General features: G+C 37.9%; 2 protein-coding genes across 2 annotated transcripts; both read right to left on the minus strand.

Annotated features, from left to right (window-relative positions):
• Positions 1 to 4,148: 4,148 nt before the first annotated feature.
• LOC107977638 (vomeronasal type-1 receptor 4-like) lies at positions 4,149 to 5,066 on the minus strand. Its single transcript, XM_027434280.1, has one exon. It carries the CDS (start codon positions 5,064 to 5,066, stop codon positions 4,149 to 4,151), a length of 918 nt encoding a protein of 305 aa, XP_027290081.1.
• A 2,597-nt stretch (positions 5,067 to 7,663) lies between these two features.
• Positions 7,664 to 22,233, minus strand: LOC113838728 (vomeronasal type-1 receptor 4-like). The gene is made up of 5 exons (XM_027434276.1): positions 21,296 to 22,233; positions 15,921 to 16,096; positions 14,787 to 14,913; positions 12,291 to 12,451; positions 7,664 to 7,830 (listed from the first exon to the last, which is right to left on the minus strand). The coding sequence occupies exons 1-5, from the start codon at positions 22,231 to 22,233 to the stop codon at positions 7,664 to 7,666; spliced, it is 1,569 nt and encodes a 522-aa protein (XP_027290077.1).
• Positions 22,234 to 22,452: the final 219 nt, after the last annotated feature.

Genomic DNA, 22,452 nt, shown 5'->3' on the forward strand with positions numbered 1-22,452 from the left:
TTTGCTTCATATCTTTCCATTCTAATTCTTACTATTCCCAAGAGCTAATGTAAATTCACCTATAATAATAATACCTGCAAAGTAAATCAAAATTGTACATCATATGAGGTAAGATGACTTATCAATTGCCTTATTACCACAATCCTTCAGCTGATGAGCTGTATTAAACCCTGATGGTACCCACAGTTATGCTCAGTGGGTGACTTATATTACAAAAGTATCAACCGTGACTATCACAAATTTAGGAAAACTTCTCTCTTCCTCAGTCACCTCTTAACTATTTAATAATTCTAGGGCCTTAGCTCTCAGTTACACAGATTTGTTTCTACCCCAGATTCCCATTTTCACACATGAGCACTTGCAAAATCCTCTTCATTGCTGGCTCTGAAGCAATGTCTTTAATAGATGCACTCACCTGGATTCTTACCTCTGCAGTGTGGTGTGTTCAGTGTACAGACTCTGACCTCATAAGAACGAGCAATGTGGCAGAGGAAGGTAGCTCAAGCCTGAGATAAAGGTTTGAGACTCTGTGACCTCACCTCCCTTCAGAATAACATTTTTCATGTCACCTGCACTGGCACTGACAGTGTGTCTTTGGGAGACAAAATCATTTATGGGACTTTTCCTGTTGCTAATTAAAAAGACACTTAAGAGTTTCTCATCGATATCTCTAATGGAAAAAGATGTTTTGAAGAGGATTTATGCTTTCATGATCCCTGGAGTATGTTTGGTTCTGCAGTGGAAAGTGCTAGAAACTTTAGATCAGATTCAGGACAACATTTTCACGCCTTTGTTGACAAGTTTCTGAATCTTTCTTTCAGGCTTGTGTTGTAGATACATCAAATTGGGGGTGGGCACCCTAGTGTCAGTTGTTCTGTGAATTTTAACCAGTTGTTCACTACTGTTTAACCACTTGTGTACTAATGATCTCTATCTGTTACAAATTGATGCTGTTTGCTGATATGGGCTGAGACCTATTCATACCTGTAGGTTTCAGAATAAATATAGGATGCAGTTTTAAATTATACTGGTTTAGAATGGTGAAAATAGTATCATCTCTTCCATGTCAATAATCTTATCAGCCATTAAACTAGTAAGCTATGTAGAATACCAGGCATGGATTTTCTCCACTTGAGCCACTCTTAAATTTATTCATGAATTTTCAAGACTATCATTTTCAAAGCAGGGCCTGAAGAGCCACAGCCCTATTTCCCATGCCAACATAGATGGGAAATCTGACAATGCTGCACATCTGAATCGACAGCTACATGTAATTAATGAGTGTAGATAAAGAAAATGCTATTCTTCCCTGGGGAATATTTATCCTATAGCATGTGGTCAGACATAAAAATACATATATATCATCAGCACTATGAATTTAGCACATTACAAATATGAAGATAGCGGTAATTACTATGAATATAGCTTATTTAATTCTTTCTAATGTAATATATTGAAACAATTAAAACATACCATTATATTTGCATAATTATATAGGTAATTAAAATAAAAGTGACTATGCATTTGAAAACCAGCGAGGGGGTAAGGAAGGACTCATCTCCTCTACCAATAAGAGGAGAATTGGCACCCATCTGAAGCTAGATCTTCTTTCCTATAGCATATTAATTACACAAAAAATGGGTCTCAACACAGACGATCACTTCCAAAGGCAGGATCTGACAATTTCTCAAAAAGTCCTAAATCAGCTTCTAGAAGAAGCCTAGGTACATTGATGGCTATTACTGTGTCTAAAGCTTGCCGTGTGTAATCTGACACTGCAGAGACACAGAAAAGAAGCACGCAGGGAGAAACTGCTGCAGTAAAACCGTGGGGAAGTCTGTAGAATTCTCCCAGCTGGGCAATCTGTTCTGAGTGGCTCAGCGGCAGTTGGAAAGCGCTTGTGGCGCATGCAGAACCCAAAGCAAGAATGGAGAGAGGGGCTTTCCCAGCGGGCTAATCCACTGTCCCTGTGGGACACACGGGAACTCCCAAATGGGGCCTAGGTTTGCAAGATACCACTTCTGACACCAGATAAAGAGGAAATAACAAATATGAAGTCAGGTAAATATATAAGGGTATTTATTGGGGGAAGCCGTACTTACAGAGCAATCTGGGCAACCAGCTTTGCAGGAGTAAGTATAGCAAGCCGAAGACGAAACGGAAGGGGGCTTCCACATGCATGCTCCTCACTCCTAAACCTCCCCTATGTCACCCTGAACACGCCCTTGCAGTGGTCTTACAGAGTCATTGTGAAAACATTTTCAACACCCTACATCAAATATCTTTCTACCATAGAGAGTTCCAGAAATCCACTACATCTTATCATACCTCTGTAGTCTCTAATTAGTCCCTTTTCCACCCTGCAAACTCTATGAGTGACTGACTGTTTTTATTAGTTTAGACTCCTTAGCAGTGACCTCACTAGTATTGAGTCCACTGTCAATCATCTGTGTCTTCCATACTCTTGTTCTGTACATCCTCCAAATCCAAACATGTTAGACAAAACGCCATGTCCTCTGTGTTTGCCTACTAGTGCTTTGCTATAAAGTTTCAGGCATTTGTAACTCCTCTATGACACTAATACATGCCTTTGACACCTAGGGTCTTCATCATTTTGGGGAGCACATTTTTCCTACTCAGATATGCAATTGTCCAGTATTCCCCAGGTAATTACAGTTTTTACACTCATGTATAGTCCTTAATGTTTGATGCTTTCCCCACATTGTTCTGTTACTGATATGAATCAAATAGAAAATACTTTCAAAGACTTGGGTTTTGAATGATATCTCCCAACATTGGTATTATTTAGAGACTTTGTGGACACTTTTGAAGGTTAAACATCACCAGCTGTGGTCAGCACACCTGTGAGTCCTCTGTATAATAATCTTGGGTCCAACACTTGGTTGAAGGTTTGTAGTAAGTATCCATTATTGTGCTGAGGGATTCTCTTTGTATCTCTTGTCATTTCATCAAGAATGCTGGATGTGATAAAAGTATTTATGACTTTAGAGATAGCAAATTGAATAAGAACATGTGATTTTTTTCAACATGAGATACTGTGACCAAGTTTATTATCATACAGTAAAGATATATCAGTTATCCTATATGTTCTATGATTTAATCTTTCACTATATGTGAATTTTCCAATTTGTACATGATCTCAGATTATATCATGGATTTATCTGTTTATGTGCATTTAGTTAGGCTCCATTTCCATGCTATAGTAAACATAGCAGAAATAAAAATGGAATACGAATATGGAAGAATATGGAGCTCTCTGGGTGTATATGCCCAGGAGTGGAAGAGTTGCATCATTTTGTATTCCTATTTTTAGTTTTTTAAGTATCAAAAAGCCAATTTCCACAATGATCTATTAATAGGTTTCCAAACTCTTTTGATGAAAACAGCATTACAATAGTGACAAATCTGCTCACATCACAGCAACAACGAAGGAAATTGACAGAAAAAATCTCCACTATGGACATAGATACGAGATTTCTCAAAACATATTGGCAAACTGTCAAGATAACATCAAAACCATCAGTCATTTCCATCTGTTTCTGTATGAAATGGAAGATATTCATTATTCTTTTTCACTGTGTGGTAAGGAAGAGGGTCTTTTTTGAGACTGTGTTGAGGACTGTTGCTACAAGCTTCAGAGTAAACCAAACTCATTATCTCTAGTACAGCTGAAATTGGGGTATTTGGGAAAATTTACCTGAAGATATTTTCTAGTACGGGAGCAGGCTTGAATACTTGTGAATGAGCAACAGTCACTTGAACACAACTCAGTTGCCAGTCATAGTTTCAGTTTTCCTTGCCCTTAGACTTTAGAAACCACAAGAACCCTGTGAAACAACCAAACACCCAGGATGCCCTGGCAAAATGAAAGACACAAAAAGACAGCTATATTGAGAGCTGTTTTGCTGCATTCTTTGTATATCAGCCAGACAAAGAAAAGCCTGGGAGTTGTAAGTTGAGGAGTAATGTAAAACTCATACAATGAGATGAGCTCAGATAGGCACTTAATTTAACCGGCTGACAGAACACCCAGAGGCACCATTTTGGTTAATAGTTAAATGGTAAGCAACTACTTCCCAAAATTCATCCACTAATATTGTGATAGTAATGGTTACTCAAAATAAAAATCAGTGATTTATATTCCGTATTCTGACAAAACTGAGTCTAGGTAGTCTGCAGTAATGATTCATAAGAACCAAGGGTGCAAAAGAGGGAAAACACAAAGCAGTAAGGCGAGTGATGTTCACCAGCCACCAGCTGTGATTATACAAAAGAGCTATGCAGCCTTGTAAGATAGAGGAGAGAGTGTAAAAAGCCAGAAAGATAAATACCAGGACCAGGATGTTCTGGATGGCTCTGGACTCAGGGGAGGTTCTTCTGGAACCATGGGTGCTAAGGATATGTTGAACCTTCTTCTTGTGTGTGTATAGAATAACAATCATGGAGCCACTGGACCAGGCCATAAGCAAAGAAAAGCAGATTTCAGGGAACACCCCCAACGCTGCATAGAATGAGTCACTGATTTCATCGCGCCCTGCAGTGGAGCAGTATCCAAAATCACGTTTTATTGTCGTATTTTTAACATTCCTCTTGAGAAACAGGTACACAAAGTAAATGAAATTTATCAACGTGTAAAAGATCCAGAGGAGGGCAACAGAGAAGCCAATGTACTTTGAAGCTTTGACTTTCAGATCCTTACAACAGAATTGTGTGTGACTGATGGTCATGGCCTGAAAGACACTCAAGAGGCAGGTGGTGCCAATGGACACACTCCGACCAACTCTTTGAATGTACAAAATTAATCTGCATCCAAAGTCATTTAAAAAGTGCTTCAAACCAAAAGCTGCTATTGTGTGGGGCACTCCTGCAGAGAGAATGGTCAAGGCATTGGCTGCCATTAGGTGCATGAGAATTAACTCTGTGGCCTTTATTGTGCCTTTTCCATAATGGACCATGTAGTAGTAAAGAAGAGAGAAATTTCCCACAATTCCAGTTGTAGTTTGTGACAAGAAAATGATTTTGATGGTCAGAGTCCAGAAGTACATTCTGCAACTGGGGTTGATTTTCTTTAGTAAATTGCCAAAGCAATTTCTCTGGTCAAAATGAATGAAAAGAATTAGTAATCCAAAGAAATACTGACATGCTGAATTGAAATGTTTCTTGGATCTCATGCATACCATCTCAGTCTAGACTACAATCAAGAATGTTTCCAAGTAAATGAGAGGAGAAATTATTACTTCTAATGCATGTGACTATAAGATGACTAATGGCCTCAGCCACTACCACCTAAGCATAATGTAGGACAATGAATAATTACTTATATTTTTGAGCTATGGAATAAGAGAAGACAACATGAATGACAAGTAGAAACTGAGCAGACACCAATTATTAATGTCCATCTCATCTAAAATTCAAACATGAGTAATGAAAAAATTATAGTAGCATTCAGAATATATATATATATATATATATATATATATGTGTGTGTGTGTGTGTATATATATATATATATATATACAATTATTCATAAGAAAATTCTACTAAGTGCATAATATGTATCCAAGTTATGCTTTCAGTGGCAACTTATCTTACTAATTTAAATCTTGATCATATGGAAAGTAATACCACATAGACACACACATACAATCCCATTTAGGCAATATCCAATGGGTGTAAATCCAACAGAATCCTCAACAGACTAGTAATAGTCAAAATAAATCAGCAGAAATTTCAAGGAGAAGGTCACTATCCTAAGAATGATATCTAATAGAGAAATGTTCATTGTGTCTATAGACACTGTGTCTAGAATATTCAGGTGCCACTCAGAAGTCTAGAGTGGAAACAGTAGGAAAGAAGACAGTGGGTTAGACAGCCCATCCGTGCAGTGGGACAAGCCTCTGATGACTTAATACTCAATTCCTGCAGAGGACCAGCTCTGAAGACTTCATAAAGGGTGTAAGGTCAACTTAAAGAAGTAGGCAGAGCAGTTTTTATCATTAACACTCTGAACCTAGAAGCCTCAGGAAGGGCACCATTGCTCCTCTCTAAGCATCCACACAGAGACAATCAATTGGAGTACCAAGGACCAGGACAGAATTACCAGAGTATCTTTAAGTCTGAAAAGGATAAAACAAAGTGGATAGATTAGCTGAGAACCAAGAAGTACCCCATAGTGTAAGTTTCCCTTTCTCCATGCTCTGGCACTGGATCAGATCACACCAAAGAGAATGGTTAGAGCAGAAAATAGGAAGTATTATAATAAGTGAGGTAATATTGGCCAAGAAGTATTGATAGTATACACTGTGTCTCGATGTTGCCTCTTAGCTTATAATTTTTGAAATGTGTGATTATGTGGGAGTTGGTGTGTATCAAGCACAAAAACCCAGACTGCGACTCAGAAGAGGATTAAAAAGAGCCTCTGTAAAAGAGGCCATTAAAGATAAGACAATTAATGTCCATACGTGATTACAACAAAGAAGATATATGCAGGGATCTTATAACCTGCTTTATGTGTAGACAAATGGGAAAATTTGGGAATGGTTTTATCAAAATACTAACTTGGAAAAAGCCTAAAAGCAACATGCAATTTTTAAGTTCATTAAAAATTAGTAACCATAAAACAAAAGATAATTAAAATGACAATAAGTAAAGAAAATTAGGTAGCATACAAAATATGGATATAATTCTGTGTCAAACAAGAACCTCATAGCCTGGTAATATCCTTGAATGTTACTACACTCTGGAAAACTGGTCATATCTGTTCACATGAAACAAATACAAACTAAAATTCTAATAATCATAGCTTTTAGGATAAAAACAAAAGAAATTTATTTTTATTATGAAAAAAGTTGAATTTATATTTCAGTAATAGTCTTGAGAGCTTCTACCTGCAGGCCACCGACACGATCTCAGTAACAGTCCTTGATCTACTAATTAATACAGACACAGTATAGAGTTCAACATGCCAGCACACAAGTAGGCCCTGGAAATCTAAAATATTGCCTCATGCTTCATCTCCTGGGTTCTAAATGTATTTTCCCTTGCAAAATTTCCATGATATATATGGGTGTGAGTTTTCTTTCCTTATTTGAAAATGAACAAATAAAAATAAAAAGAAACTGAGTTTGGTTTAGGTTAGTTTCTGGGATGGCTGCTAATGTCTACAGTAAAACTCATGGAATCACAGTTAAAGACTAATATCCCAACCAAAATCTTTCAGTATTTATAAAACTATTATAAATATATGCTCAAAGATGACAGAAAATGTCATCAGAAGAGTATCAGAAATATGTTTTTCAATGATGCTTCTGCTGTTTCTTCTGATGAATATACACATAAGTACTATGTCATGGATTTGTTTTGTTTTTCATCCTATTAATCATTGCTTTATTGATTCTTTGGGCATTTCACATAACACACCCCAACTCCGCTTATCCCCCAGTCTCTCATTTTCTACCCTCACACCTGCAGTGCCCCCCCAAAAGAAAACAAAACAATGAAAACAAGTCCACAAACAATTAGAAGAACAAAACACAAGGAAAAAATACGTCTCAGCTTTTCCTTTCCTGCCTTTCCATCTGCATTTCGTTTGTGCTGGTGTCACTGGGGGCCACCGTGTCCTATCAGCTTTACCAGCAAATGATCATTGCAAGGGGTCACTTCTTTGGTTCAAGGCCTCTGGTTTCTGGTACACCATCATCACAGGATCTTCATGGAACTCCTCTGGGTTATCCTGTGGCTGTTCCATGTCTTGGTGATCCTGTGGGTATTCTTTCATAGGATTGGTCCCTTCACAAACCCCAGCAGATCCTACATGGGTAGATGTTAGAGTGGGCCAACTCAAGGTTTAGCTTTGGACCTAAATTATAGAGGAGGTGGTCAGTCTGGTCCACTATGGTCACCTACCTCAGGGTTAGGTGTGGCCTTGCCATCACGATTTGTTTATCATTGCCTATGGTGAAGGGTGGGAACATGACTCTGAGTTCAGGGGCCAGCAATTACTTTCTTCACATGTACACTATTCAACATGGGACAAATGAAAACCCAGTATCCCTGAAAGCCTTTTTAAAGGACTACATACCTAGGGTTTATTACCTGCTGCCAGGCCAGGAACATTTCAAGGAAATTGATGCTGGTGACCCTGTGCTGCCACATCTGTGAAGATGCAAAAAATTACAACTGTTGACAAGTTAGTATGTTTCAAAAGCTGTTGTAGCCTTTGACACTTCTTGAACGCAATCTGTTCCACTTGTTTGAAAACAGATTATTAGGGTAATCACCTGCATTCATTGTAGCTAAGTAAGAAGCAATGTTGAAGAAAAGGAACAGAAACCAGAGTCAAATACAGTGTGAGAACCATCTTATGCTTAGAACTATAAGGTCACTGAGCCCAATCTGCTGATGGATATTTCTCTTTACATCTAATGGGATCTGCACAGGAAGGTAGAGTGTGGTCATGCTGGTCACATCCATTGGTATCCTCTAAGTAACATGAAAATAGTCACTGTTTAATATTTTGTAGAACTAAGTTTATAATAGAAAATATAACTTTGTGAGTTAAATATAATTTAAAGCATGGATAATATTGATGACAATGTAGGACTCACTGTAATACTCTCAGTTTGAAATCTTCTTTGATGTTTAAAACTGGATGATCTACACAGTAGCATTATTTCCACTGTCAAGAACGCAACTAAGATTCACATCACAAGGTCATGGGGCTCTTTAAATCCAAAGAGTGCTTAGAGTCAACGTGAATACTACAAGGACTTGTACATGCATAGCGTGGCACAAACACAGTCACCTCAGTCTGGGTCAAAGCCATGAGAGATGTTTTCAAACCCATTATAGCCTTCTAAACAGTTTGTGCTCCTCTCTTGATTTATGTTCACTTTGCTTGTACCCTGTTGTATGATTCTTACCATGAAAAGTTTCCATTGTGTGGGACTAGAAAAGTGGTTCAGTGGTAAGGAAATTATCTTGCTGCTGCAGTGAATCTGGGTTTGGTTTGCAGAACCCACATGGTATCTCACAATTCCCAATAACTCCAATTCCATGGAGTTCTGTCACAGTCTACTGTATTCTGCGCATTGCATTCTCATAGTGCTCATATTTACATGCAATGAAAACACACTCACACAATATGAGCATAGATACACAAATCTTTGTAAAAATAAGTTTTCTCTTAGACATGAAAGTTTATTTCATAGGCAAATGTCAATTTCCAGTGCTTCGGAGATTTTAGTAAAGTACATTTTTCTCAAGGTAGTCTGACCTGACAGAAAACTGCCTTGACCCCTAGTTTGATATCACAAAGACTAGATAGACCTGATTTTCTTGATGCCAAAGAAAGATGCAATTGATGTCATTGCAAGAGTAAAGGCTATAATAAGTACTACACAGAAAATACTAACAATATTAATCTTACAAACTACAATATTAAACACTAATGAACAATTAACAAATTATAGCATGAGGAAAATATTAAGTTTCCAAAAATGTCTTTTAAAAGTCAGAAAGTGTTTGCTCCTTTTTAATTGTTTGTTTGTGATTCGCTGACTGTGTGTACCTCTGACTGTCCAGGAATTCATTATGTTGAACATATTGATCTTGAATTCAAGACATTTTCCTTCCTCTGCCTATCGTGTGCTTTGATTAATGGTTTTCAAAATACACCTGACTAATCTGTTGATTTGTATATTGATGAGTCTATTACAATGAAATGTATGACTAATTCAAATAGAAAAGAGGCATCTGAGAACAAAAAAAAAAAGTGCAACCGGAAGAATGTGAAACCATAAAAATTGTCAAGTGAGATATAGCATATTAATAATGAACACAAATTAAGCTGAAGTGTAGAACCCTGACTTACCATGCACAAGGCTCTGTATTCCATTATCAATAAGGATAAACAGAGAGTGAAGTCATGACACCAGTTTCTGCTTAACATTAGTGCATGATGAATCCAGGGACATTAACTCTGGACAAATTTGGTCCTAGCTGTCTTTACCTGATATTCACACTGCACCTTCCCTTCCGTTGAATCTTCCCCAGTACAAGAGAAAGAGGCCTCAAACAAGTTATTGTACAAATGGATATTCACTACTGATTTAGACACTTCTTCAATAACAAAGCAAAAGAAGGAATGTCACATATGAATACATGTGAGTCCACAAACAAAGTCCCATGCTGCTCTTCCCAGGGATGTGTGCCCCATAAGTTTCCATTCTAGTCTTTATTATGACATGAAACAATGATAAAATGAACTCAAAATTAATACTGAAGATATAGTCCACTCATCATGGAAGCTGAGGTTAATTATCATATTGACTTATTACCACAACCCTGAGCACATTCAGGAAATTGGTGCATTATGCTGCTCTTACTCACAGTCAAAATGAGTGGGGGGCTTATAGCATAATAAAAAAACAACAATGCAGACAAGGTTAGGAAATTTTGAATCTTTTTTAACTCACTCTCACTAGGCAATTATTCTTGTGCATTCTCTGTTCAATCTGTTTTTATTGCAGACCCCAAGACCACACATGAACACTTATTCAGGCCTCTCTTCTTTGCTAACTCTACCACTCAGACTGAAATACACAGGACTCACCTGGCTTCTTGTCTCTGCAGGTTGATGGGTTCATTGCAAAGATCCAGGTACATTAATAAACATCACTGTGAGAGAGTTGGAACAAGGGTGATGTAGAGCTCTGTGACTCTGTGACCTCACCTCCCTCCAGAAATGCAATTGTCTTTTCCCCTTCAGTGACAAGGACAGCACTGGTTCTGGGAGACTAGTTAAAATATGAAACTTTTTCTAGTTGTTAATTAACAGAGATATTTTAGAGTTCTTGTTATTTATCCAATGGGATAAGATGTTAGGAAGACGCATTGGGTTTTCATGATCCCTGAGTGATGACGGGGTCTCCTGGGGAAGGAACTAGAATCTCAGAGTTCAGAATCATGTGAAAATGAGAGACATCCATTTGCTCCTTTGTATTCCACACTCCACTGACTTCTTACAACAGAAACCAACATTGTTAATTATTTGAAGATTTTTTAACACTTATACTTGAAATCTTTGAGTGTCTTATACAGGAATATGTGTTTTAGTCAACTCTAAAAATGATTATCCCCTTCCATTTCCTTTCTGATAGACCCACTCCATTGGACATGTGTTCATAAAATAATCTAAATTTCCTGATGGAGAGGATATAAACTCATTTTAAAACCATTTTTGGAAATCCGTATTTCTTAGTAAAATATATTCAATTCATTAACACATTTGTAAATTGGCATTTTGTTTCCTTGATATTGAGTTTCCATAATGTTTTGTAAATACTGGGTATTACCTCCTTATCTGAAGTATAGTTGAGAAAGATTTTCTCAAATTTCTCCAGACTCTCTGTGTCCCCTTCTGGTAAGTTGCTGTGCTGTTCATAAACTTTTTTAATTTCATGTATTGTGACCTGTTAGTATCTGGGTCAGTTCCTTTTTTGTGTTTTGAATGTTGTACATAATGTTAAAGTCTATCCCTAAACACTTTGGGTATGATCTGTATATTTCTATTTATTTGTTTCAATTTTCCTTTACTTAGGGTATTATTTTATGAATTTAACTATAGGTGTGTGTATTTATTTATTTTGTATCCTTGGCCATGCTGTAACTTCCTCTGTAGATCAAACTGGCCAAGGACTAACAGATTTTTAACCCGCCCCCCCCCATCGCATTGCCTCCATACGCTGGTATTACAAGTGTGTGTTACCGCATATAACTGCGTTTCAGTTTTTAAATTCAGGTGTGTGATCCATTATAAAGACAAAGCTTGACAATATAAATTAATTGAGACTGAAACCTTTGCTGGGTATAGTACTCTTAGCAGGCATTCATGGTCTCTTAGACATCTATCCAGTCTCCCAAACTAAAACAGCCCAGGGCAAGGAGAATTCTATGATAAATTCAATGAGATATAACAATACTCTTCATATTGTTCCACACAATAGGATCAGAATGGTCATTGCCAAAATCTTTTTAAGAGTATAAAACAATCCAAGTATACAAATCACACAAAGATACAACTTAGAAACACAAATACAGATTAATATCCCTCATGTACATCAATGCAAAAATATTCCATAAAATACTAGCAAATCAAATCCAGGAACACATCAGAAAAATCATCCACCATGATCAAGTAGGCTTCTACCAGACATGCAGGGATGGTTGAACATACACAACTGCCAATGTAATCTACGATGTAAACAAACTGAAAAAGAAAAACCACATAATCATCACATTAGGTGCTAAAACAGGCTTCAACAAAATCCAACACCCAGTTGTGATAAACATCTTGGAGCGTTCATGTATGAAAGAAACATTCCTAAACACACTAATGGTCATATACAGCAGGCCATTAGCCATGATCACGCTAAATAGAGATAATATCAATGTAATTCCACTAAAATTATGAACAAGACAAGGCTGTCCACACTCCCCCATATCTCTTCAATATTGTAATTGAATTTCTAGCTAAAGAAATAAGACAACAAAACGGGATCAATGGGAAACAAATTGGAAGGATGAAGTCCAACTTTCACTATTTGCAGATGATAAGATAGTCTACATTAGTGACCCAAAAATTACCACAAGGGAACCCCTACAGCTGTTAAACCCCTTCAGTACATTGGCAAGATATGAGAATAACTCAAAAGAATCAGTAGCCTTTCTATTTATAGATGAAAAACAGGCTTAGAATGAATTCAGAGAAACATCACCATTCACAATAGTCGCAAACAATGTAACATAACTTAGCATAACTCTAATCAAACAAGTGAAAGACCTGTATGACAACAATTTTAAGTCTTTAAAGAATGGAAATAAAGAAGATACTAGAAAATGGAAATATCTCCCAATCTCCCGGATATCTGGGATCAGCATAGAAAAATGGCAATCTTACCAAAAACAATCTACAGATTCAATTCAATCCCCATAAAAATCCAAGCACAATTCTTCAAAGACCTGAAAGAACAACACTCACATTTATATGGAAAAACAAAAAACCCAGGATATCCAAAACAACCCTATACAATAAAGGAAATTCCAGAGACAGACCCATCTCTGACTTCAAGCTTTACTATAGAATTATAGTAATGAAAATAGCTTGGATTTGGCTACAAAAACAGACAGATAGACAAATGGAATTGAATTGAAAACCCCGATATTGCTCCACACTTCTATGAACACCTTTTTAAAAAAAGAAGCTCAAATTACACAATGGAAAAAAGAAAGCATCTTCAGCAAAGTTGCTGGCATCACTGGTTCCTGACATGTAGAAGATTGCAGATAGCTCCTGTCTGTCACCAAGCTCAAAACTTAAGCCCAAATGAATCAAAACACCTCAACATAAATCCAACCACAAGGAAACTCTTAGAAGAGAAAGTGGGACATACTCTTGAACACATTGGCACAGGAGACCACTTTCTGAACATAACACAAAAAGCATAGACACTGAGATGGACAATTAATGAATGGGACCTCCTGAAACTGAAAAGCTTGCAAGATGTGCTATGGCAATGGTGTAGGATAACTTCTGGGAGTTGACAACTAGTGGCTGCTTTAACTTGAGGCCCACTCCACTAGAGGGAGGCTATACCTGAAAGAGCTTGGATGGCCAGAACCACAGAAGAATAGCTACATCCCCCATGGAAAAATCAAACATGAATGGTCTAGAGAAAAATCAATGGAAAATTTACTAATGATATTCTGTCAGATTCATAGAATGATACCTTGTCCGGTCATGATTAGAAAGGCTCCTCTAGGAGCACATGGGGAAAAGTGTAGAGAAGGACCCACAGTAAGACATTATGTGGAGAAATAGTCTTAATAGGAGGTCTTCATTAGGGTTGTCTGCTTGGAGCACAGAGCATCCTGTGGAAAGAGGACAGAAAGATAATAAAAGGTACAGGGTCTGGAGGAGAAGAAGAATACATGGGCCACTGAATCAACTGAAAACAGCACATATGAATTCAAAGGACTGAGGTGACAACACAGAACCTGTAGGGGACCTCTTCAAATCCTATGCTTATATATTATGGTTAATAGTTTGGTGATTTTTTGGCAGTGTTAGCTACAGGAATGGGTATATCTCTGAGCATTTTCACTTCTCTTGGTACTCATTTTCTCCTGTTGGGTTGGTTTTTCCAGCACCAGTGTGAGGGGTTTGTCTTGTTTATTGCATTTCATTTTGTCATGTTGGATTATGTCACTTGTTGGATGTTCTGTTCTGAAATGAGAGGGATGGGGAGTGGATCCTCTGGGGACAAAAATTATGGAGGGGTCTGAAAGGAAGAAACACAGATATGTACATACTTAGGTTACAACTGTTAGAGCACTGTGGACATTCAATGGGATGATAGCCCACAGAAATATGTCAGCTGAAATCGTAAGGTTAATGTCACCATCTGAAGAATGATATCTAATGCAGGAATTTTCACGATCTCTGTTGAAACTATGTTTGGGATAATGTGTCACCAATCAGAATTCTAACATTTAAATGACAAGAAAGTGGCCCTGGATTAGACAGCCCATCAGTGCACTCGGAGAAGACTCTCAAGACACAATATTCTATTCTATTCCCTCAGGAGAATGTGTTTAAACCCTCTCAAAAAGTGTGAGATTCCACTGAAAATGTAGGGAGAAGCAGGTGTGAATTAGTACCAGGCTGAACCAAGAAGCCACAGGAAGGGTGTGATTGCTCCACTCACCATTCGGCCATGTAATGATAGTCAGCTTGTGCAATTATGTTGGAATATAAAGAATTTAAAACAAACTGATGACCGTGGGAAGTACCAATAATAGCAGTTTCCCTCATTTGTGCACTGGAGACAAACCCTAGAGAATGGATATATCAGAAAATTGAAAGTATTCTATTATGTGAGGAAATACAAGCTGAGAAGCATCACAGTAAACCTTGTGTCGTTGTAGTTTCTTAGCTTTTAAATTTTAATGTGGGAGTTAGTTTGTGGCAAGCCCAGAAAACGGTAATGGGACCCATAAGAGGATTAAAACGATCCTCTATGAGAAGGTATTTTAAGCAAATGTTCATTGCCTTGAGTCACTGGTCTGGTTAAAGCCTCTGGTTTCTGGTAAACCATTATCTCTGGATCCTCACTGGAATTCCTCTGGGTATTCTGTGGCAGGTCCACAAGTCTTGGAGATACTCTAAGTATTGTTGCAGAGGACAAGTCCCTTCAGAAGCTCAAGCATGAGGTTCTAGATGCCGTAGATGTTGGGTTCGACCAACTCAAGGACTGAATCTGGGTTTGAGTGGTAGCAGGTTATTCTGAGAGACTCTGGCCACCTACCTCAGGTGTGGCAGTATCAACTCCCCTTGTCCCTGCCTTCAAGTTTGGTTTACACTTGCCTTGTTAAGGGGTTGGACCATCTTTCTGGAGTGCAGGGATCAGCTATAACACCTTTTAAGACAGTCAGTGTTCAACAGGAGACAAATGAAAACCCAGTGTCTCTGGAAAGTGTTAAAAGTTCCACCTACCCTGCATCATTACCTTGCTGAGAGGCCAGGAACATTCTAGGAAATTCATGCCACCACACCTACCCTGCCACATATGTGTGGAAGGAAATTAAATTAATGACAAGATGGTTCATTGTAAGAGCTGTTGTGGTGTTGGAGACTCCTTGAATGACAATGAACAAGAGGAATCTATTCCACTTTCTTGCCAAGTATTTGGGATCCTACTGCATCTGTTGTAGGGAAGTAAGAGCAATGTTAAACAGAAGAGACAGGTACCAGCATCAACTTCAGCCTGAAACTACTTTCATGCTTTATCAGTGAGGTCACTAAGAAAAATCTGATAATGCACATGGACCTTTGCCTTTACAATTGTAGGATTCTGCACTAAGGTAGAGTGTGACCACACTGGTTACAGGATTCTGCACAGAAGGTAGAGTGTGATTATACTGGTTATAGATCTGCACAAAAGATAGAGTGTGATCACACTGTTTAGATCCATGGACATCTTGCATTCTCAAATGAAAACATTCACTTTCTAAAATTCTATAAAGTGGTAAGTGAATAATGGAAAGAACAACTGTGTGATTTAAATATGGCTAGTGTAAGTGTAAAACAGCCATGACAATGTATGAGTTACAGCCATGAGCTCAGTTTTTCACCTTCTTAAAACTGTAGATTCTAGACAATACCAGTATTTCCAGTGTAATGGGCTAAAGTAAGAATCACAAGGACTTGGGACCCTTTAAAGCAAAAGTTGCTTAGAGTCACAGTGAACATTGCGAAGACTTGAACATAAAAATTGTTACAGAAACACGGTCACCTCTGGCTGTTCTTTCAAAACCATGATGGGAGATCTGCAGCATACTGCACCCTTCTTTGTAGTTTGTGTTTCTCATTTGATTTCTGTTCATGTTTTTGGTATACTACTGTATGTCTTGTGCTGTAAATATAGAGGATGCTCAGTGCTGAGGAAAAATGTGCTGGTGTCTGCAGGGGATCCCATTTTGGTCTGCAGAACCTATAGGGTGCCTTACATCTGCCTGAAATTCCAGTTTCAGGGGCTTTCGTCATCATCTATTGGCCTCTGAAAGCACTGAATTCTCACAGTGCTCATATTTACATACAGGGAATACAGACATTAACACAAAATAAAGAAATATATGAAACAAATAAGTTTTAACATTTACATGATGGATTAATTCTTAAGTAAACTCAAATTCCACTGCATCTGGGGGCATTGTTTTCAGTATGGTCTTACGTGACATAAAACTATTTCTTCTTCCAGTTTTGTTTCAGAATTACAGAATGGACCTGATATATATGATGCCACCAAAAATATGAATATGCTAACAGTTTGGGGATGAAGAATATGCTAGGTACACAGAGGAATTACTAACACCATTAAATCTGTAGAAATTATAAAAGGAAACACTAATATGTGATTAGTAGCCAATACCATGTGATGTATACTAAGTTGCTAAAATATTACTTTTAAAATTCAGCATGCATGTACTCTTTACTATTATTTTGTTTTCTTTTATTTTGGTTTTTGCAGACAGGGTTTCTCTGTGTAGCTGTTGAGCCTATCCTGACAGTGTCTCTGGAGACCATGCTGGTCTCGAACTCACAGAGATCTGCCTGCCTCTATGCCCCGATATTATTGTTTTACAAAACTGGACACCAGTATCTAGCTCTGACTGTCTCCATACTCACTATATAGACCATGCTGAGTTCAAGTTTACAGAGATGTGCCTTCTCATCCAGAAAAGTTCTGTGATTAAAGGATTTTAAAAACACATCTGTCATATTTGCTAATTCTTACATTAAGAACAACATTAGAATGAAATGTATAATGAATTCACACAGATGTAGGCATTTAAAATGATATAATGCAATGAGAAGAATGTAAAATCTCTAATCTTGTCCAGTGTGAGCATTAAAGCCTCCCAGTGTTAGTATTGATCATGCTAAGTGTTAATGCATATTTAGCCAAGGGATAGAACCCTGGTGGACCATGAACAAGGCTCTGTGTTCCAATATCAATAAATGCCATTCACTAGGTATTCAGGTACTGCTACTATAGTCCACAATCACAGTCACAGCCTGCTCTTCTATGGGATGTTTGCGAATTAATTTTCATTATACTGTTTTCTATGACATGAAACCATAGTGAAATAAGCTCAAAATGATTATTATTGAAGACATAGTCTCCACAATATTAAAGGTGTGGTGAATTATCACATTGACGTATTAATAAAAACCTTAAACTGATAGTGATTTGGGCTGAATTATCCTTGTCTTATTCACTCTCACAATCCATGGAAAACATAGATTATACTAAGAAATAATATGGATACAAGGTTGGGAAACTTGGATCTGTCTAGCTCATGTCTTAGCTATACAATTTATTCTTGTGCATTTTGTCTAGTCCATGGATCTGTTTCTACACAAGATCCCATACAAGACATGAACAGTTGCTCAGGCCTCTGTTTTTTCTAAGTTTACCACTCAGACTGAAATACACAGTACTCACCTGGCTTCTTGTCTCCGCATGTTGGTTGGTTCAACGTGCAGATCCAGAGTCATTAATAAGCCTCAGTGTGGGAGAGTTAGAACAAGGGTGATGTAGAGGTCTGTGACTCTGTGACCTCACCTCCCTCCAGAGCTGTAATTTTCATTACACCTTCAGTGACAAGGACAGCACCAGGTGTGAGAGACTAGACCATAAACAAAATTTTTAGTTGTTATTTGGCAAAGACATTTTTTGGGTTCCTTGTGTATTTACCCTGTGGAATAAGGTGTTAAGGAGAGGCATTGAATTTTCATGATCCCTGATTGATGACTGGGTCTCCTGTGGAAGGTGCTAGAATCTTAGAGGTCATATTCGTGTAAAAGTAAGAGAAGTCCCTCTGCCCCTTTGGATTCCACACTTCACTGACTTCTTCCAACACAAACCATCATTCTCCATTTTTAGAGGTTTTATTTAACCTTTATTACTTAAGATATCTGAGTGATTTATACATGCATATGTATTTTAATCAAGTCTGGAATTGATTATCTGCTCTCATTTCCTTTCCTATTGACCCACTCCTTATGACATGTGTTCATAAAATAACCTAAATTTTAATTTTCGTTTTCTCTGTTTTTGTTTTTTGATTTCGTTTTACATTCCATCCACAGTTCTTCACCCCCCTCATGGAAGGACTCACTTTCGCTAGGGAGCAGAAAGGGCATGGGATGGATAGGGAGTTAGTGGGGAGGCAGGGGAAGAGGGAGGGAGAGAGAAGTGGGATTGACATGTAAAGCAATTGTGTTTCTAATTTCAATAGAAAAGGAGAAAAGAAAAGAACACTTGGCCAGGACCAAATTCATTTTATTTCTATTTAGATCTATATACTTTAGAGAGCTACAATGAAACCATGGAACATTGGTCATAGTTTTACACTGTTTCTACCAATTACATTTTTATGCCCTTATCCACCACAGGATGAAAAAGTGGCATAAATGTGGTTTGAGGAACACATGATGGGGCAGGGAGGTTGAGTTGGGGGAACAACAGATAGAGCAAGATAAGCAATAATATAACAGAAGGAGATATTATAGGTTTAAAGAGAAATCAGGCACTAGGAAAATGTTTGGAGAGCTACAATGATGACACCAACTAACAATCTAAGCAACAGTGGAGAGGCAGCCTTCAATGCCCTCTCCTGATAATGAGATTGATGTCTAATTCATATGCCATAATATAGCCTTCTTCTAGCTGCTGGTGGGAGTAGAAGCAGAGAACCACAGTGAAACATGAACTGAACTGGAATCCAGTTCCAGAGAAGGAGTACTGATGAGCAAAGGAGTCCATACCAGGCTGGTGAAACAGAAACAGATGAGCTGAACAAGGGGAGCTCTTGGTCCCCAGACTGATAGCTGGAAAACCAGCATGGGACTGATCCATGCCTCATGAATGCGGGTGTCAGTGAGGATGCATCAGAAATCTCTGGGGCCTTTTGTAGTAGATCAGTACTTATCCATAGCATAGGAATGGACTTTCGGAACTCATTCCACAAAGAGGGTTACTCCCTGAGACTAGACACTTGGGGGAGGGCTTAGGTGCTATCAAAAAGGATATGGCAGGTTCTGAAGACCACTTTTGGAAGGCTTCACACTCCCTGGGGAGCATAAGGGTATGGGATGAGTAGGGAATTAGTAGTGGCCAGGGGAGGAGGAAAGGTAGAGGGATTGAAGATTGACATGTCAAGCAATTTTGTTTCTAATTTAAATAAATAATGTAGAAAAGAAAAGAACACTTGGCCAAGTCCAAATTCATTTTATTTCAATTTAGATCTACATACTTCAGAAAGCTAAGATGAAGCCATGGAGCATTGTTCATGGTTTTACAGTGTTTCTACCAAATATATTTTTATGCCTTTATCCACCACAGGATGAAAAAATGGCAGTGTTTACAAGAGAAAATATAATTACCTTGATATCTTCTTCCATAACTCATAAATTAGTTTCCTTACCTTTGCCTAACATTATTTTTCTTTGTCTTTTTTCAAAACCTGAAATTAAAGTTACACTCAACTATACACATATGCAGATCCACACCTTATAGGAAGACAACATGTATTTTGTCTTCTCAGTTGTAAGACCTGGCTTAATATTATTCATTATAAATTTTTCAATTTTCCTACAATTTTGTGATTTCATGTTTCACAATAGTTTATGAGTATACCATTTTATGTATAAGCACAAATTTGATTATTGATTTATATATTCATGGATATAAATGTTGGCTAAATTTCCACATACCTAGAGCAGCTTATACATAGGTTGGCACAAATTTCTATGGAAATAAATTGAGTATTCTTGGCATAGTTCCATGAGGGTAAATGTTGGGACATATATCAGTTCTATTTATTGTTGTGAAGAACCTCAAAATCGATTTTTATAATGTATGCATGAAATATTTTCCAAACTTTATTGAAGTCCACATTATACTGCTGTCAAACCAGGTAAAAACACAATAATAAAACAGAAACTTATATTCTAATCGTGCTGATGAACATAGATTCAAAATTTCTCAGAAATATTGGCCAAAAATAAAGATAACATTGAGACCACCATTTATTTCCACTCAATTTCTGTATGAGGTAAAATATTGAAAATAGTTTTTCACTAAGTGGTCTGGGGGAGATGCTCTGTTTGGAGATGTTGTTGAAGACTGTTGGTACAAGCTTCAGAGCAAGCCCATGTGATTGTCTCTACAGCAGCTGAAAGTAGGGTATGTAGGAAGTTATGGCTGAAGAAGTTTACTGGTAGTGCTGAAGACATGAACAGTGGTAAATAGACAGGGACTCCTGAAGTACAACTTCCAGGCCAGCCACTGTATTAGTTTTCTTTGCAGAAGGACTTTATGACCCATGAGATTTCTGTGAAGTAACCAACACTCAGCATGCCCTGGACAAATGAAAGCCAGAAGAAGGGTAGCTTGATTGAGAACAATTTTGCTAGTTCTTTTATACATCAGCTAGACAAAGCTGAAAGTTGAAGAGTGAAATCTTCCTCATACAGTGGGAAAGGCTAATGTGGACAGCCAATTCAACCAGCTGACAAAACTCTGAGACATGTCATTTACATTAATACTTAAAGGACAGGGCACTACCTACTTAACTTTCTGCACTGACTTTGTGAGGGAGATGGGAGACTAAACAACTGGATATCGTAAAAATTATATAATTAACATACTGAAGAATGAGTGTGTTCACATTCCTTATCCAGACCAAACTGAGACTAGGCATGGAGTAATGATTCATAAGAACAAAGTGTCCAAAACAAGGAAAACACAGAGAAGTGACATGATTGATGTTCACCAGCCACCAACTAGAATTAGACAAAAGAGCCACACAGCCTTGTAAGATAGCAGAGAGAGTATAAAAAGCCAGAAATGTAGACACCAGCGCCAGGATGTTCTGGGTGGCTCTGGACTCAGGGGAGGTTCTGCTGGAACCACAAGGTCTACGGATGTGCTGAACTCTTTTCTTGTGTCTGTACAGAATGACAATCATAGAGCCACTAGACCAGGCCATGAGCAACGAAAAGCAGATTTCAGGGCACACCACCAATGCTGCATAGAGTGAGTCACTGATTCCATCCCGCCCTGCAGTAGAGCAGTGTCCAAAATCTTGTTTACTTGTCACATTGTTACTATACCTTTTCATGAGTGGATTCACCAAGAAAATGAAGTTTATCAATATGTATGAGACCCAGAGAAGGGAAATGGAGCAGCCAATGTACTTAGCAGCTTTGACTTTTTGATCCTTACAACAGGATTCCTTCTGACTGATGGTGACCACCTGGAAGACACTCAAGAGGCAGGTGATGCCAATGGACACACTGCGGCCAACTCTTACAATGTACAAAAGTAATCTGCATTGAATATCATTTAAAAACTGCTTCAACCCAAAAGCTGCCATCGTGTGGGGCACTCCTTTAGAGAGAATGATCAGGGTGTTGGCTGCCATTAGGTGAATGTGAATCAAATCTACAGTCTTTAATTTGCTGTCTCCATAGCAGATTAGATAGTAGTAAAACAGAGAGAAATTTCCCAGAATTCCCGTTGTAGTTAGTGACAAAAAAATTATTTTGATGATCAGAGTCCAGAAATACATTCTGTTATTGGGCATGATTCTCTTTAGATAACAGACAAACACATTTCTCCAGTCAAAATGAATGAAAAACATTAATAACCCAAAATCTACAGAGAGGGGAAATCACCAAATCAGACTAGGCTATATAACAAAGTTTCTCCAAATTAATGATACTATCAATTATTACTTACAATGCAATAGACTTTAAGATGGCTCCTGGCCTCATCATGCTATGTGAATTGGCGATATGCCTTC

This window comes from Cricetulus griseus, unplaced genomic scaffold, assembly GCF_003668045.3.
Source record: "Cricetulus griseus strain 17A/GY unplaced genomic scaffold, alternate assembly CriGri-PICRH-1.0 unplaced_scaffold_11, whole genome shotgun sequence".
NCBI classification, from domain to species: domain Eukaryota; kingdom Metazoa; phylum Chordata; class Mammalia; order Rodentia; family Cricetidae; genus Cricetulus; species Cricetulus griseus.

Coding starts and splice junctions, on each gene's coding strand:
- LOC113838728 (XM_027434276.1), bottom strand. CDS start 22,233: ATGCCCAATAACAGAATGTATTTCTGGACTCTGATCATCAAAATAATT. Junction 16,097..21,295: donor GTGAACACACTCATTCTTCA/GTATGTTAATTA, acceptor ACCACTTTATAG/AATTTTAGAAAGTGAATGTT. Junction 7,831..12,290: donor TATGTGGTTTTTCTTTTTCA/GTTTGTTTACAT, acceptor CTACCCATGTAG/GATCTGCTGGGGTTTGTGAA.
- LOC107977638 (XM_027434280.1), bottom strand. CDS start 5,066: ATGTACTTCTGGACTCTGACCATCAAAATCATTTTCTTGTCACAAACT.